The sequence below is a fragment of the Mastigoproctus giganteus genome, chromosome 8 (assembly GCF_048544385.1).
Source record: "Mastigoproctus giganteus isolate SK-2022 chromosome 8, ASM4854438v1, whole genome shotgun sequence".
NCBI lineage: Eukaryota > Metazoa > Arthropoda > Arachnida > Uropygi > Thelyphonidae > Mastigoproctus > Mastigoproctus giganteus.
Genome location: NC_143582.1, coordinates 35,007,761 through 35,024,326, shown reverse-complemented (window position 1 = coordinate 35,024,326; position 16,566 = coordinate 35,007,761). Strand labels below are relative to the sequence as shown.

Sequence of the window (16,566 nt, the reverse complement as noted above, 5' to 3'; positions counted from 1 at the left end):
CCCATGGAAAGCCTGGCCTTCACAGATGACATGGTTGCTCTTACGAAGAAAGGCTTAAGTTTTGCAAATTACAGTGTCTGGAGACTAGGCACCAGCGAGGTGATCTGAAAGAGGTGTATAAAGCCTTGAATGGTTTAAGCATGCTCAATGCTGATGGGATTCTTCCTCTAGCTCAGAAAAATCACCTAAGAGGGCATAAATTCAAATTGAGGAAAGACAGATGTAGGATAGACGTGCGGAAATTTGCCTTTAGCCATCGGGTGGTTGGTTGGTGGAACAGACTGCCATCCCTTGTGGTGGAGGTTGATAGCTTAAGTAATTTTAAGGCTCAGCTGGACAGGTATTTTGAACGAACAGAGGGGTGAAGTGGAAGTGAGTTTTTTTTTTTTTTTGGCTGATGCTGCATAAGCTTGCTTTCTTGCATCAAATGCCTCTACTAATGCTAATGCTAATGGTTTTCCTTGTAAAAGGTAACACGCAAGTGGTTGTAGAACGAAGATCAAATGCTGCCCTCTTGCAGCTCAGATGAAATTTTCAGCAAATGCTCAAAATATTGCCTGAAAAAACCAAATACAGTCAGTCCTCGTATAACTCGTGTTTACATTGCACGAATTCGATCATACACGATTTATAAATAGGGGAACGATATCTTATATAACACGAACCGAATTCGCCTTTGTGTTTACAAGAAATGGCAGTCGAACGCAGAATCACCCCAACCGAACGCAACACGATAGGAATGAATAGAAGATTCTGAAAATGTATTTGTTTTTTATATTAGTGAAGGGGAAACACATTTCACCATAATAACGTAAAAACCAACACAATTCCAGCTCTCAGTATAATCGCAAATGCAATTAGATCGAGTTTACTACCAGTTTATAACAGATTCCACTAGCAGAAACGCAACTGGAAATTGTTTTTATTGTTTTATGGTAGTAACTTTTAGAAATATGCTTTAGTAAAATGTGAGGTGTTAATCTCTGCCTTTACGGTGTTGTTTATTCAGTTGCTACACGCGCGCAGCTTTGTTTATGTGTATCAAGCGTGCCTCCTTATTTTGTAATTGTGCTTTATTCCCTAAAAATGAGTAAAATGCTTAAAAGGTGTGAAAAGGAAGCGTCCTGGTGAAGACACTGCAGATTCAGAGAGAAAAATAAAAGCAATATCGATAAACAGAGGCGGACTGGGTCAAAGATTCTTACCTGGGAAAATTTGTAGTGACCTCATACTATGGTTTATGGCCAAAATCACACCGGCCTCCGGCCCACCAGGGTTTCCCCGGGAAGGCTTATGGCCAGGCCGCCTCTGTCGATATAGGAAAAATATGAAATTGTGAAACGCTTTGAGCGAAATGAAAGACCATGTGATATTGCACGTGCTACAGACCTAAATGAGGCAACGCCGAGAATTACAAAGAATGCAGAGAAAATAAAAACAACTTTCATAGCAGGAACAACTCAAAGTGTAATTAAAATCCATTAGATTAAGACACAAGGAATTGGAAGAGATGGAACGGCTGTCATTTGTTTGGATAGAAAATCAAACAAAAAACAAGTTTGCTTACAATAGAAGCAAAAGTATTAGCAATATTTTATTACTTAACAGTCGTAATAAAATACGTATTTTATTACGATTATTTATTGTGTTTGCTAATGTTTTGGTTACAAATGTGTGTCAATCTTGGGTGGTCGGTACCTAACCCTATTTTTCCCATAGGGCCTGTTGTTTATATTGCACGATTTTGCATTGCATGAGGGTTTCTAGGAGCACAACTATCGTGCTATACGAGGACTGATTATACTTCTAAAAGGCAATTTGGACATAAGATGTCCACAAATCAAAATTAACACAACTACTATAAAAATGATAACAGAACTAAAATATCTTGGAGTGGTCTTTGATTCAAAATTAAATTTTAACCCCATTTGACCTACTTGGCAAAGAAAGTGAGAAAATTATGCAGGTGTGATTGCCAAGATCAGTCGAACAGACTGGGGGCTCAAAAGAAAGATTCTGGTATTTGCATACCTTGCAATGTTCCTACCTGTTATCACCTATGGAGCCAGTGCATGGCTCACCTGCTTGGCCATAGTAAGAAATAGGAATAAATTAGAATTGATACAAAGGACAATACTACTCACAATTACCAGAGCATGTTGCACAGTAATCACACCTTGGCTAAAGTTGCTGGCCAGAGCTCTCCACTCCCTGGAAGTAGCCAAAAGAGGCTTATATTATAAACCTAAAAAGGACATACCTACAGAATTTTTGGGGATAGCCCTTGATACAGCCAACACCTTCAATTCTGAAAGAAAAAGAATAGCCACAAAGGTCCATGGGCTATGACAAACAAAGTGGGAGCATGAAACCAGAGGTCTGGTTACCAAAAGGTTTCTGCTACTGGTGGCAATGGTTAGCCCAAAACCACCTAAGTGGTATGACCCTGGACTTTTTACAACATTTATATTGATAGGTCATGGCTCCCTAAAGGTGAAACTAACCCCCTCAGGACTGACTGATGACTCATCTGACACATTCCTTTCTGCTGAGGGCTGATGACCCTCCTATGTGCGAGTCTTGCGACACCATTTTATCAATAAAGCATATTTTAATAGATTGCGTTAATTTTACCGATATTCGCAATATATATTTTACCGCTTTTACTCATCCGACTGAGCCTTATACACTCAGTCAGATTTTATCAGACAATGACCACGTGTCAGCAGTTTTTAAGTTTTTACAAGCTATTAATATATACACACATATATAAATTGGATCATTTATTTTTAAACTTATACTGCTTTTACACATTGATATATATATACAAATAATTTGACGAGGTAACCTTTTTAAAGGTTACCAGAATTCATTTTTAGTGTTATTTTAATCGTTTCCTGGCGCAGTATAGCCTTAGTTGTTTTTGCGCCAATAAACACCAAATCAAATCAAATCAAATCAAACTGACTGATGACCCAAACTGCACCTATGGTGAGAGTGAAGACTGAGCACCCATTCTATATGAATGTATAATTTATGACATCCCCAGAACACAGCTAATAGCACAGATTGTCTCACTTCCTGGGGGAGAACATCTATTCATCATAGAAGAGGAAAATTATAAAGCCTTTACATCCTTCACACAGAAAGTATTCGAAATGTTCAAAACTATCCGGAAGAATGGCAATTCAGCCCCCCAGCAATTAAACAATAATCAATAGTTAAAAAATTGCCCACGTTTCCCGCCACGCCCATACAATGACTTAAAAACTGTCAGGATAGCAGTATTCTGCGCTCTGGCAGAAATCTAGCATGGCAAAAACAGATTGACCTGAGTATCCCTTGGAACTACCCTGCCATGTGTAGGAACCTGGGGCACACCAAATAAGTAACCATGTAAGGGAGGGAGATGTACAGGGAATCAGATTAGCTGAAAAATATCAGTAAGCTAGTAGCAAGGGGATGCAATGTAGAATGAGTGAGAATGAAAGACAGAATGAATAGGCTGGGAACTGAGTGAATTAGGAATTATGGTAAAAGGGAATAAATGTAATGTTAGTGTTGGTGAAAGGAAGAGTGACCAAGCATAAGGGAGAAAGAGAGTGAATAAGTGGTATGGTGAATGGAAATGAGTGGAAGAGCAAATTTAATTGGCCAAAAGAATACAAAGTCAATAACTTGCATTACTTTATATATATATATACTAACAAACATTTACTAACAATACAAACGCTACCACTGCATTTTCCCCAGGCCTGCAAAAAACTTACGGCTAGGCGTGCACTACAACTGAAGAATAATAGTAAGTTGAGGTGCCCAGAGAGTGCAGTGCAGAAAGCAAGAGTCGAACAAATTAAAGTCAGAAGAATGAATGAGAGTGCAAGTGTGTGAGAAAAAGAACACAAACCATAAGTGTTACAGTTAGTACACACTAACCTTCGTTTTAATATTTTATATTCTTGCTTACTTAGCTTAACTATTATGCATTAGTATTGAAATTTACATTACACTCCATTGCATCCCCCTGGTGTGTGAGAAAAAGATGAATGAGTGAAAAAAAAATATAGATTTTATATATATATAACAGGAAGGGGGAAAAATATATTATAAAATATAAGAAAAAAAGGTATAAAAAATAGAATGCAAGTAGAGTGAGAATGTAGATTATGAATAAAGTAAATGTCTCTCCCACCCACCACTTCCAGCTAACCTCTGGAGCAGGACGGGCAGTTTGACCATCTTACCGGATTTGACACTCAGAGACCAGACAGCAATCACCAATGGAGACATACTGCAGCTCTACTGACATGTCATTTGGCGATCTGAACTGGGTACTCAAACCCAGTTCCCTTTAAAATCTCATCCCCAGCTGGGAGGAGGAGACGGGGAAAAAGGGAGTGTCTCCCCCATATTTCGGCTGGTGGGGCTCGTCCCCACTGACCTCTTTGGGATGCCTACTCTATTGTCCCCATCCTTCTACCTGTTTCCCCTGTCTTCATCCCCCCCACACCAACTAAACTGACTGGGTACACCCTTAACAATGCCGCCAAATTCTAATCAACGTCTAAATTCTACTGCTTTCTCGTAAATCTCTTTCGGCTTTTCCAAATTCTAGTATCTCCCCCCCCCCCCCCTTTTTCTTTTTCCTCCATGTATATATAGGCCTTACCACTGAAATCCTTGGAAATTAGATGGTGGAGCCTGCCAGAGTACTTAAATAATTTCTGGATGCTTGACCTGTCTCCTCATGGCAAAGTGTGGGCAATAGGGGCCCAATGGCTAAATGGTCAGAAAAACAACAGAACATAACACTACATAACAAACCACTCCATGTCCACAAATATATTTTGATGAAGTGCTATGTGCGGCTTGTTGTTACTATTATAACTACTTTAGCAACAGCAGTTTTCAGCTTTTTGACTGAGTGACACGACAGTTTTCCAGCAGCGAGAAATGGTGTGGCCATTTAAATAAATACATGATATTTTATCGAAGTTTGTTTGTGTGTGCAGGCCCCCCTCTCCTGGAATGCTGGTTGAAATTCTCTTGTGCATTATATTGATTTGTGTTATTGCTGTTTGCAGCAGGGTCCATATGCAGAAATTTAAAAATGGAGTAATATCCTGTTGTATTAAAAGAATTCTATGTAAGCAAAAATGATGACTGTCAACTAAAAATAGTAAGTGATATAATTACCCATAATGAAATTGTGAAAATAATATGCTCTAAACAAAGCAATTTATATTAATTTTTACTAAAAGTTAATTGAAATACAAATATATACAATGATAATCGGTAAAAAGAACTCTGAATAAGCAAGCAGTTTCAGTGAATTTCAGTTTTACAAATTATTGAAGCTGTCTACCCTGACTTCCGCAAAGTGGACACTTTATTCTTCACCACTGATGCCTGTTTTAGAGAGGTTTCAGTGTATTATATTATATATTTAATACCTACATATATTCCATAAATCTACTAAAGTATTTCAAAATAATTTCTTTCTTTCAGGTGTTCTTATCAATAACTACTGATCTTCATATAATTATTCTTTCTGCATATTCCATATATATGTGTGTGTGTATATATATATATTTGTAATATAGCTTCCTTTCTGCATATATGATCACCTTGAATTCATTTATGAAAAAAAAAAAATTAAAAACTGTTATTTAAAATAATGTGCATGGTCTAGTTTGCATTAAAAATTGGATTATTACTGAAGAAACTATTAACATATATTTAATGAGAGTATTGTACATTTGGATAAACGTACCAAAGTGCTGAATAATTAATTCTTGCTGACCAGTTTGTCAGTTTGTTTAGCTCATTTCACTTTTAAATACATCGTGAACCTGTGCTATTTAGGCTACGCAGTCTTAAAGGGTACAGCACTGTTTATTTGTATGCATTTTTTAAACTCCCATAGATAGCTTGGGCTCCTGGAAAAGGAATGAAAGGAAAGGAATATAAGGAATACTGGGAAGTTGAACTTGGTGTCAGCTATATACCTTATGAAAAATTACCAAAAGCTGTTGAAGAATTGGAAATTCTGGAAGAAGGAGGAGTCATTGATGAGGATACCCTTCCTGAAAAACTACGAGGTAAGTTATGGTAGTGAACACTGGACATCATAAAAATGTTTCCACATTGAGAAGGATGTTGAAAGGTGAAAACCAAGTAAATATTTATTTGTTTAATTTTATTTATTATAGAATGCCATTATATAAAATTGAACGAAAGGAGAAATATTCTAGCCGTTTTTATTTTTGGAATGTGGTAATTACATGTTTGTGAAATAATAACACTTGTAGAATAATTTAGGGTTGCTCTTTTAATATACTTCCAGATAAATCAGAAACCAAGAGTGTATGTGCTTTATCTTTTCTGAATTTCGAAATCAGCTAGTTTTCAGCCTAACTTTAGTCAAGAGTTTTCTATCATGACTTGCACTCGCTTGTGCTCTCTCTCTCTCTCTCTCTCTCTTTCTCTCCCCCCCACCCACCCTTCACCTCAGAACAAACAAATATATGGGAAAAAAGTTCTTTCATTTGTAATAATCTCTCATGCTATGAAATACAGTACAAAATTATTTGTAATGTGGCACCAACACCCACATTGACAACCTAGTGAAATTTAACTCACAAGTGAGAGTTGACAGTGTTACAAGATTGAAAATCATCTTTTCAGAAATGAGCTTACAAAAGCTCTTAAAGTGTTTTCAAATGAATACTGTTTTTATAACCAAAAACATACTGAAGACTCTTGTAATTTTCATTTTTGAAAATCAGATTTTTGGCATCTTTCGTCTTGTGGTTAAGTCACTACTGGATTGTCAGGTACATCATTGTTAAGTGACTTTGACCTTATCTTAAAAACTGGGTATATTTTGAATTGAAATCTAAGATATATTGACATTTATCATTAGTTGTAAATTGGTTGGTTATTATTATTTATTTATTATTTTTTTTTAAATATGGAGTTCTCCTGTTTAGCCAATATACAGAAAAGGTCAACAATAACCTCATTTACAGATTTATCAGTAGTATTTAATAGACGTTAACATGAAAATTTCAACACAGTAGTAACTGATTGGTTCAGAACTACCAATTTGTTTAATAGTTGCCGAAATCATGTTTGACCCCAGAGCAAAGCTTCAACCATTGCCCATCTTTTCTGTTCTGCAGTTTGAGTCAGGTAATAGAAGTAACGGCAAATGAAGCAAGAAAGCAAGCTTATATAGCATCAGCCAAAAAACTGTTCACCCATCTGTACCCTCCATGAATTTGTCTAGTTCTCCCTTGAATTTATTCAACCCATCCACTTCCACAATAGATGGAAGTCTGTTCCAACAATAACCCACCTACTGGCTGAAGGCAAACTTCTGCACATCTATCCTGCAACCGTCCTTCCTCATCTTGAACCCCCTTATGTGTGCAGTCTCAGAAAATGGAAGAATGCCATTAACATTCAGCTTACTCAATCCGGTAAAGGTTTTAAACACCTCAATCAGATCTCCCTGCAGGTGCCTTGTCTCGAGATGCTGCAATTTGGAGAACTGAAGCCTGTCTAGATAACAGCACCCTTTTGTTCCCTTCACCAATCTGGATGTTCCAGCAGTTCATTCGTAAAGTGAGGCCTCCAGACCTGTATATAGTACTCAGGATGCATCCTAACAATGGCCTTATACAAAGGGATAATCACCTCCTTATCCCTGCTAGCAAAGTTTCTGTATATCATTATAAACCTCATGAGCTGTCCTGGCAATGTATCTGCACTGCTCAGAGAATTTCATGTCTGATTGCATAATTACCACCAGGTCTTTTTCATTCTCCACTACCCTGAGTTTAGTACCACACAGTTGATAAGTTACTCTGGAGCTACTGCTACCCATGTGTAGTACCTTGCATTTGTCAATCTTGAACTTCAACTGCCATTTTTCAGCCTTTTGACCCAATTTTCCTAGATGTCATTGCAGTAGCTCATCCTGATGACTGTCATTAACCACCCTGCCAACCTTTGTATCATCTGCAAACTTGGACGTTAAGCCCGATATACCTTCATCAATATCATTGATAAATATTGAAAACATTTGTCCATGAAGAGCAGTGCCCACTGATAACCACTATCTGTCTTCTTCCACTTATCCATCCTTTTATCCATAGCGTTAACTTGCCATTAATGCCACATTGCTCCAGTTTGTACAGCATTCTTTTATGTGCAACAGTGTCAACCGCCTTCCTGAAATCTAAGAATATGAAATCAAAATTATTTATTGCATCCAATTCCTTGTTCACTGCATCATAGTAACCTATCAGACTGGTTAGACAAGACTTCCCCTTGACAAATCCAAGTGGTGATTGTAGTATAATTGCATGCCTGTCCAAAATGGTCCTGCATTACTTCTTTAACCAGTGATTCCATTATTTTCCCTGAAACAGGCTTTTAGGTCTGTGATTACTCATATCGCCTTTTGATCGTTTATGAATTGGGTTAGTACTTCTCCAGTCCATAGGGTCCTCCCCTGAATCCAAAGATGCTCTCATAATTATTTATTTATTTTTTTATGAAAACCCCAAACACGAAAGGTATCAAAACCTATAGTACTTAGTACCGTGCATGGGTTGAAGGAGGAGTATGGGGGTGGGGGGGGGTGCCGGAAACTTTGCTCTAGAGACTAAACATGGGTTTCACCACTTCACGCCTCCAATAAGCAAAGTGGTGGTATTTCACCAGTTGATGGAAGTCATCTACCACCTGATGGCTAAGGGTGTGCTTAACTTCTTTGCTGCCTCCCTTAATATAATTGGATAGATTTCATCTGCCCATGGTGCCTTTTTTATATCCATCCACAGCAATTTCTCCTCCACTTTCCTTTCAGTGATCAGAAACTCATTTAGCTCCTCATTAGAGTTTGATAAACATCTGGCATCTCCTATTCTAAAGAATTCCTCATGTATGAATGCAGATGCAAAATACATATTCAATTTGTCTACAAAATTGTTGATGACCGGAGCAGGGTCATCAACAGTTAACTCATAAACATCAAATGACCCAGTGTGATTCAGCACCTTCCTTCTATTGTTAATATAAGCATTGAAATCTTTGCTTTTTTTTTTCTTTGCATTCTTTGCCAGAGACTTCTCATAATCTGACTTAGCTTCCCAACCTCCTTTGTGACTTGATTACAGACGTATTTATATCTACCATAGGCTTCTGTATCACCTGATAATTTATATGCATTCCCATCCACTTTTCTTCTCTACCACATATCTCAATAGTTCATCTGACATCCATTTAGGTCTAAGCCTTGAACAATATTTCTTTGTAGGTATGAAAAGCCTAGTAGCTTATTTGATTACTTCCCATTTAGAATTTGCTGTTGGTAACATCATCAGTAGGTCCCACTGCACGCAATTGAAAAACTGTCTGAGACCTCTGTTGTCACCCTTATGAAAGCAAAAGCCTTTCCCTTTACTTTTGACAGTAGTTATGTCTTTAATTAAATTCCACATTAGTACACTGTGATCACTGCCACCCAGTAGGTCTTTTTCCTACAGATTCTTAATGCATGAATAATCACTGCTGATCACCAGATCAGTAGTATTGCTTCCTCTTGTTGGCTCTCTACCATGCTGCTGTAGAAAACAGTCAACCAAAAAATTCCACAAATGTCTTACTAGTGTTTGAGTGACCAACCCACAAATTCCAGTCAGCATCTGGAAAGTTAAAATCCCTATTATGAAACATTCTGATTTGTTGGCCCACTCTATTTCCTCAATCAATTTTGTTTTTCCAGTGACTCAACCAAACTGACTCAACATTGCACTCATCACCCAATCAATTGGATGCACTGATGCACTGCCTTAGATTTAATATTTTTCTTAACTAAGAGCATAACCTCTCCACCTCTCCTGTCCTGTCTGTCCTTCCTGTATACATTGTATTTTGGTTATAATGAGTCTCATCCTGAGGGTGAGGTGCAGCTTTAAAATGATTTTTGCAAACTGGCTACTATAGTAAATGTTAAAAACCTGTTGGCAGCAGTTGTGCCTTCTGGGTAGGCAAGGTAGGCAGTGCCTGGCCAGACTAAAATTATAAATATTAAATATAAAAAGTAAATTATTTCCAATTCATTATAAAAATATTAATTTAATGCATGAAATTTAATGTATTATTTAGTAAATGGGTATATTTTGAGGTTAGACAGGCACAATTTCCCTGTGCCTTTCAACTTCAATATATATACTAACGCATTAGGTCGTTAAACCATTTGCCACATTAAGCAGCTCCGGATGCATGAAATACCGTGTTATAAAGGCGGAATAATTCCTGTCTTTGCAGAGTGAGGAATGTACGCATGTGTTGTTGCATCATTTGCCTCTAGTAAAAGAGCTGATACTTTATTACTTTACAAATATTTTATTTCAAAATTTATCCCTTTTCGAATATAGACAGTGTCTCTTAAAAATTTTTCTAATCTGTCCTTTGAAGAAAAGTCTAATGTGATTAAAAGTGGAAGACCAACACCGGAACTGAAACAACTTCAACAGCGTAAAGGGACAAAAATAATAAGAACATTTCAAACCGTGTGGTACAGCAAGAAAGGTTGGTTTTGCAGCTGCAGTACAACAAAGACTCTTTTGTTTCCCATGCTTGTTATTTTCTGTATCCAGTGAAAGTGTATGGGTAAGAACTGGATATTGTGATTTAAATGATTTGCCTAATGCTTTAAGTAAACACAAAAGATTTGCTGTGCCTTATGAAAGCCAAATATCATTGAAAACATTTGGATTTACACGAACTGACTTGAGGATAGATAAGCTGAAAAAACTTAGCGTTGAAATTCACAATAAAAAGGTAAAGGAGAACAGAGACATACTGCAAAAATTAATATCTGCTACTTACTTTTTGATTAAACAAAAACTTGCTTTTCGCAATAATAATGAAGGCAGATCCTCTTTAAATTGTGGAAACTATATTGAGTTACTGAACTACATTGCAAAATTCGAATAACATTTACAGACATCATCCAGTTTTTCTGGTGTTTCTGACAAGGTCCAAAATGACTTGATTGAAGCAGTAGGAACAGCTGTAGAAAATAATATTAAAGAAGAGGTCTCAAGATCCCCATTCATTGCTATAGAAGTGGATGAAACGACTGGTATTTCAAATACAGCTCAGTGTTCCACAATTTTAAGATATGTATTGGATTCTGAACTTAAAGAAGCCTTCATAGGATTTGACGAGCTTAAAGACAGAACAGCTACTGGTGTAACAGAATGCATATTTAAAAATTCAGAAAAATACAACATCTGTGCTGATAAACTTATAGCACAGACATATGATGGAGCATCGGCAATGGCATCACATGTAAATGGCATTCAAGCTAAAGTAAGAGAAAAAGCACTATCAGCATTATTTACCCATTGCTATGCTCGCAAGTTGAATCTTGTTCTGTCTCAGTCAGAAAAATTCATATCTGAATGCACAATATTTTTCAAGACCATCGAGGGTCTTCCCTCATTTTTCAGTCACTCTACAAAACGAATGCAATTTCTTGATGACATAGTGCAGAAACGCATTCCAAGCGCTGCACCGACAAGATGGAGTTCTAACTCAAAACTAGTACAAACTATTTTACACTACCATAGTGACCTTTGCAAACTTTTCAATGGCATTAACAGCAATATGGGATTCAGATTCCTTAGTGAGGAGCAATGGATTTTATAATTGGTTAATGCAAGATTCAACATACTTTCTTCTTATGGTTTATGATAAAATTTTCATTAAAACTGACCCTCTTCAATATCTTAAAAACTAAAATTATAGATATTCCATATTGCATTGAAAGAATCAATGAAACAATAAATTTGCTCGAAGAATCTGCGCAGACATTTTGATGATATATATGAGAAGTTTGAAGAATGTTGCAAAGAAAATAACTTGATTGAATCAGAATGTCGTACAAAACATCCAATTAAAGAAGAAAGAGAAAGAATATTCTGTCTAATATTGAATAATATCTTGAAGCATATGGAAGCAAGATACAGTGAGTCTAAAAATTTACAATTCATTTCATTAGTCGATAGTAAAAAGTTTCAAAAACTAGCTAGTCAAATTGATAAGGATGCATTAGAAAGTTTAGAAAAGAATTATGGTGGCATCTTCAATGTTGTAAGACTAAAGACTGATCTAGCTTGAATTTATAATGCACAAATGTTCCGGGATAAATCAATTCAAAATTTGCTTACTTTCGTGTTTCAAAATGGACTCAAACAAACGTTCCCTGAAGCGATGAAGCTGCAGCAATTGATTTTAACAATTCCAGCTACAACAGTTTCTGTTGAGAGGTCATTTTCAGCTTTGAAAAGAATCAAAAGCTTCACCAGAAATAGAATGAAAAATGAAAGGCTTTAGTCACTTGCTTTAATTTCCATTGAAAAGGAAAGATTAATTGAAATGGAACAAAGTCCAACTTACAATTTCTGTGAAAAAGTGACCGATACTTTTAGTACTAGCAAAGAGAGAAGAATGGAGTTCATCTACAAATAAAACTGTGAGTAAATATTTTGTATAAAATATTTTTACATATTGTTTTATAGCGACAAGGCCTTTTGCTTACAATTTACTTTATAAATGCCTACTGCCTATCCTGAGTATTTACTCACGGCACATGCCTGGTTGACAGCACTTTAGGAACCATCCAGATCAACAGGCATATAGATATAGTCAAGTCATCGGTGTTCAGGAGTTCTTGGCAAAATGATTAGTTATAAATTCTGACCTATTTGTTCATGCTGAAATATGAACGTTTAATCTTGCTGCATCTACTCTGCCTGCTATGTCAGGGAGGAGGGGGTGTCTTCTGAAACTATGCTCTTTTGGTGACTTGGGTATGCACTGCTATTTGTGTATGCCATGTTTAAAAACTTCACCTCGTATGTGTTAGGATCCCCCCCTCCCCCATAACTTTTACCTTGTTGATATCAACACATCACAGTTAGTTAAAAGAACTAAACTAATGGAACAAGGATATCTCCCAATTCATTTATATTGGACAATTCTAACAGAATCTCAGCTGTCCATTTCCCTTGCCACCACTCATCTTAATTTGTTTTATGGTTCTTTCCACTTTAAGACAGCAGAAGTTGTGCACCTGTTAGATGCCCACCTTTTTTTTTTTTTTTTTTTTTTTTTTTAATTTTGCATTATATACACCAACATCAAAAAGAAAAGAAACCACAATTTCTTCTTCTATTGGTTCCAATCAAAGGCGGACTGGCCATAAGCCTTACCTGGGAAATCCCAGCAGACCGGAGGTCAGAAGCCAATGGTAGCCAGTGTGATTTTGGCAATAAATGCTAGTATAAGGCCGATACAAGTTTTTCCCGGTAAGAATTTTTGACCCAGTCTTCCTCTGGTTCCAATATTAATTAAATATGGAATATCTCGACAAAATTTCATCAAAATATATCCACTGGGAATAGAGGTATTACATGCCATTAGACAGACATAGAAATAATAATTACCAGATTTGTGTTGGTCCAATTTTAATAAAATTTGGGATGGCATGACAAATATTTTTGATAATGCGGTCTTGGTACCACTAATAATTTTTAACATGGTAGCACTACACTTGACGGGTAATTTTCTTTTTAATTTCCGAAAAAGGTTCATGGGTGTTTTGAATTCTGCTTTTAGTATGCCAATATTTCATTCTTTCTTTTTAATGGATTGCAATAATTATTGTATGCATTTTTTTAGTTTTTAATAAAAAAAACTATAAAGATATAACTATTAGACTCTTCAATTTTCCAGTTTAAAGAATCTTTATAAATGCCAAAATTTAAAACATATGTACATACACATATTTCTGTTTATTATATGATAAATAGTTTTTACATTTTTTTTTTTTTAAACGTTCATATATTAAGATGCTATTATCACTTTTTTCAAAATTTATTTCAAATTGGGCATGACTTGAAGTGCACAAAATTTGAATATTGCACATCACTAACTGTCTTGAGTGATTATTGCTTTCCATGTTTCTGTGTTTGTTATTCAAAAATAATAATATTTCAAATGAATCTTTCAAAAAGACAATTTACGACTGTTATAAACATAATTCTAAGCTTTTTCGGCATCAGTAACGATCATTTTCCCATGCGAGTGTTACTATGAGTTAAAAGCAGAACAAAACTGATGGGGCTGTACCTGTTGATTGAAATCATGCTATAACTCTAGGAAAATGATAAATAAAAATTCAAAACCATACCAAGTAAAAATTTAAGAAGTTACAGAAAATCACAGATTTTTATCTTTAGCCAGCAGTTAATGCAGACATCCTGTCTTCGAGTTATGGTGCTATATCCTCACAGATATAGCACCATAACTGCAGGTTACAAGACCAAATATAAAATTTTGTGAAAATCCATCTGCTAGGAGTTTTAATACATGAATAGATGGACAGATATGATAAAGACAATAGGCTCTTTACATATATATGCTAATGCACCTAAGAACATAAAAACTATATTAGTCACTTCCATTTTCCAGTTCACAAAACTGCTAAGTATATAAAAATTTTTACTGCAAATTAGACCATGCATATTATTTTATATAGTGTTTAATATGTTTTGTCAAACAAATGGGAAATAAATAGATAAATGATAATTAAATTGAGACAGTACATTTTTTACAAAAATTTAAAAAGGGAGGGGCGAAATTAGGAACACTTGCTAATTTCTGTAGCAAACACATCAACCAAATGGCACAAATGTGTGTGTGTGTGTGTTTTATATGGAAATCCCACTTATAAAAAGTATTAGAACCTATTGTACTTAGGTCATTTGAAGGTTGAGAAAACATAAGAAGATACTTGTTGACATTGGACTTGTATTTCTGTAGGTTACAGTTTTCAGGAAACACATACGAAGGTTGTTTACAGAAAACAGAACTTGAAGGGATAAATATGGATCCGGCATGGTGTTTGGACTGGTTTGGAAGAGAGATGGGTAATTGTGCGAGGTACATTCCAAAAGTTCCCAGAATTTTACTATAGAAGTTTATTGAAGTGAACAGTTAAGCTTACTAACCTTCAAAGTAACCTTCCCTTTGCCCACGCAATTGCTCCATCGGTTGCCCCAGGCTTTGAAATGTTCTTTAAAACTGTGGTTTTTTAGTGCACCCAGTGCCACTTTGGCATTTTCTTTGATGTCATCTACTGTTGCAAAACAACGATCCCAAAGCCCCATTTTTAGTTTAAGGAACAGCCAGAAGTCAGGCAGTACAACAAGGTCGCGGTGGGAGAGGAGGTAGAGAAGCTGCGCATGGCACTTATTTTTTATTTATTTTTTTTTTTATTTTTTTATTTTTTTTGCAGCCAAGAAATGCTGAACTGCTATTGTTGTGTGACTGGGCATAGTCCTGGTAGAGGATTCAGCCATCCATTCTTTCATTTTTTTAAGGTCTAAGCCTTAAATTCTCACACAAATATGTAAAAACTTCAACGTAGTAAGCAGCAGTAATGCTTCTAGTCGTAGTCACAAATTTGTGGTGCACTATGCCCACATTGTTGTCAAAAACAGTCAGCATGACTTTGATGTTGGATTTTATTGCCCAAGATTTCTTGTACTGTGGGGATATTTTCTGTGTACCATTCCGATGAGGCGCCTCCGTAGCCAGGTGGGAAGGAGCAGCAGTACGTAGCACACGCTTCTTGATTAAACCAGGGTTCGAGCCCATGACCACCAAATACGGAGGATGCGGAAAGGTCAGGGAATGACCACCGCATATCCCCGGAGCAATATGGCCTTAGTTGCTAATGCTCCTAAAAAAAACCAAAATAACAAATAACAAACCATTCCGATGATTCCACCTTGGTCTTGGAGTCATAGGCGAACACACACTCTTATCCCCAGTGACCACTTTTCTTAGGAAGCTTGGATTCTGCTTAGAAGTTTCAAACAAATCACCTGCAATGGCTTTCCTGCAGTCCATATGTCATCGTGTCTTCGAGCTATGTGTCCTGCCTAAGACCATAAACGAACTTTGCACATGCAAAGCATCCCTAAATCTTTTATAAGGATTGTGTAGCCTAGAGACAATCCAACTTCATGAGCAATCTCAACAACTGTCATTTGGTTATCATTTTGCACAAGTTCCTTCAATTTTGTAACATTTTCAGCATTTCATGATGTCAAAGGACATCCACTGCAAGGTTCGTCTTCCAGTGTTTCCTGCCCATTTTTAAACTATCAAATCACTCATAAAGTGTTTTCTTTAAAGCATTGTCTCCATAAAATTTCTAATGCTTGCAGCATCTCTGTATAGCACTTTTCCACCAAAGTTTAAAGAAGAAATTGATGTTAGCCGCTGTTCAAACTGTGACATTCCTCAGTCAAGTCAGCTCTGACACACTAGTGAAGTGGTCGAGCCAGTTCCCACTTGGCATGACTGCATGCTAGGGTCAGTGTCAAAGCCCTACGAAACCTTACAACTGTAGTACAAACTATTTTAAATGCCCGGACTAGGCCACGGTTAAGCCACATCTTGAGTACAGTGTGC

The 16,566-nt window shown here is 36.5% G+C and overlaps 1 protein-coding gene across 1 annotated transcript in view; it reads left to right on the top strand.

The window, feature by feature from the left end:
• The window catches only part of Isha (Insulator su(Hw) mRNA adaptor), a 407,431-nt gene that overhangs the window by 334,941 nt on the left and 55,924 nt on the right, over positions 1-16,566 (top strand). Inside the window, exon 13 of the mRNA XM_090379842.1 lies at positions 5,927-6,101. Within this exon, the coding sequence (XP_090235968.1) occupies positions 5,927-6,101 (175 nt within the window). The remainder of the gene's footprint in view (positions 1-5,926; positions 6,102-16,566) is intronic.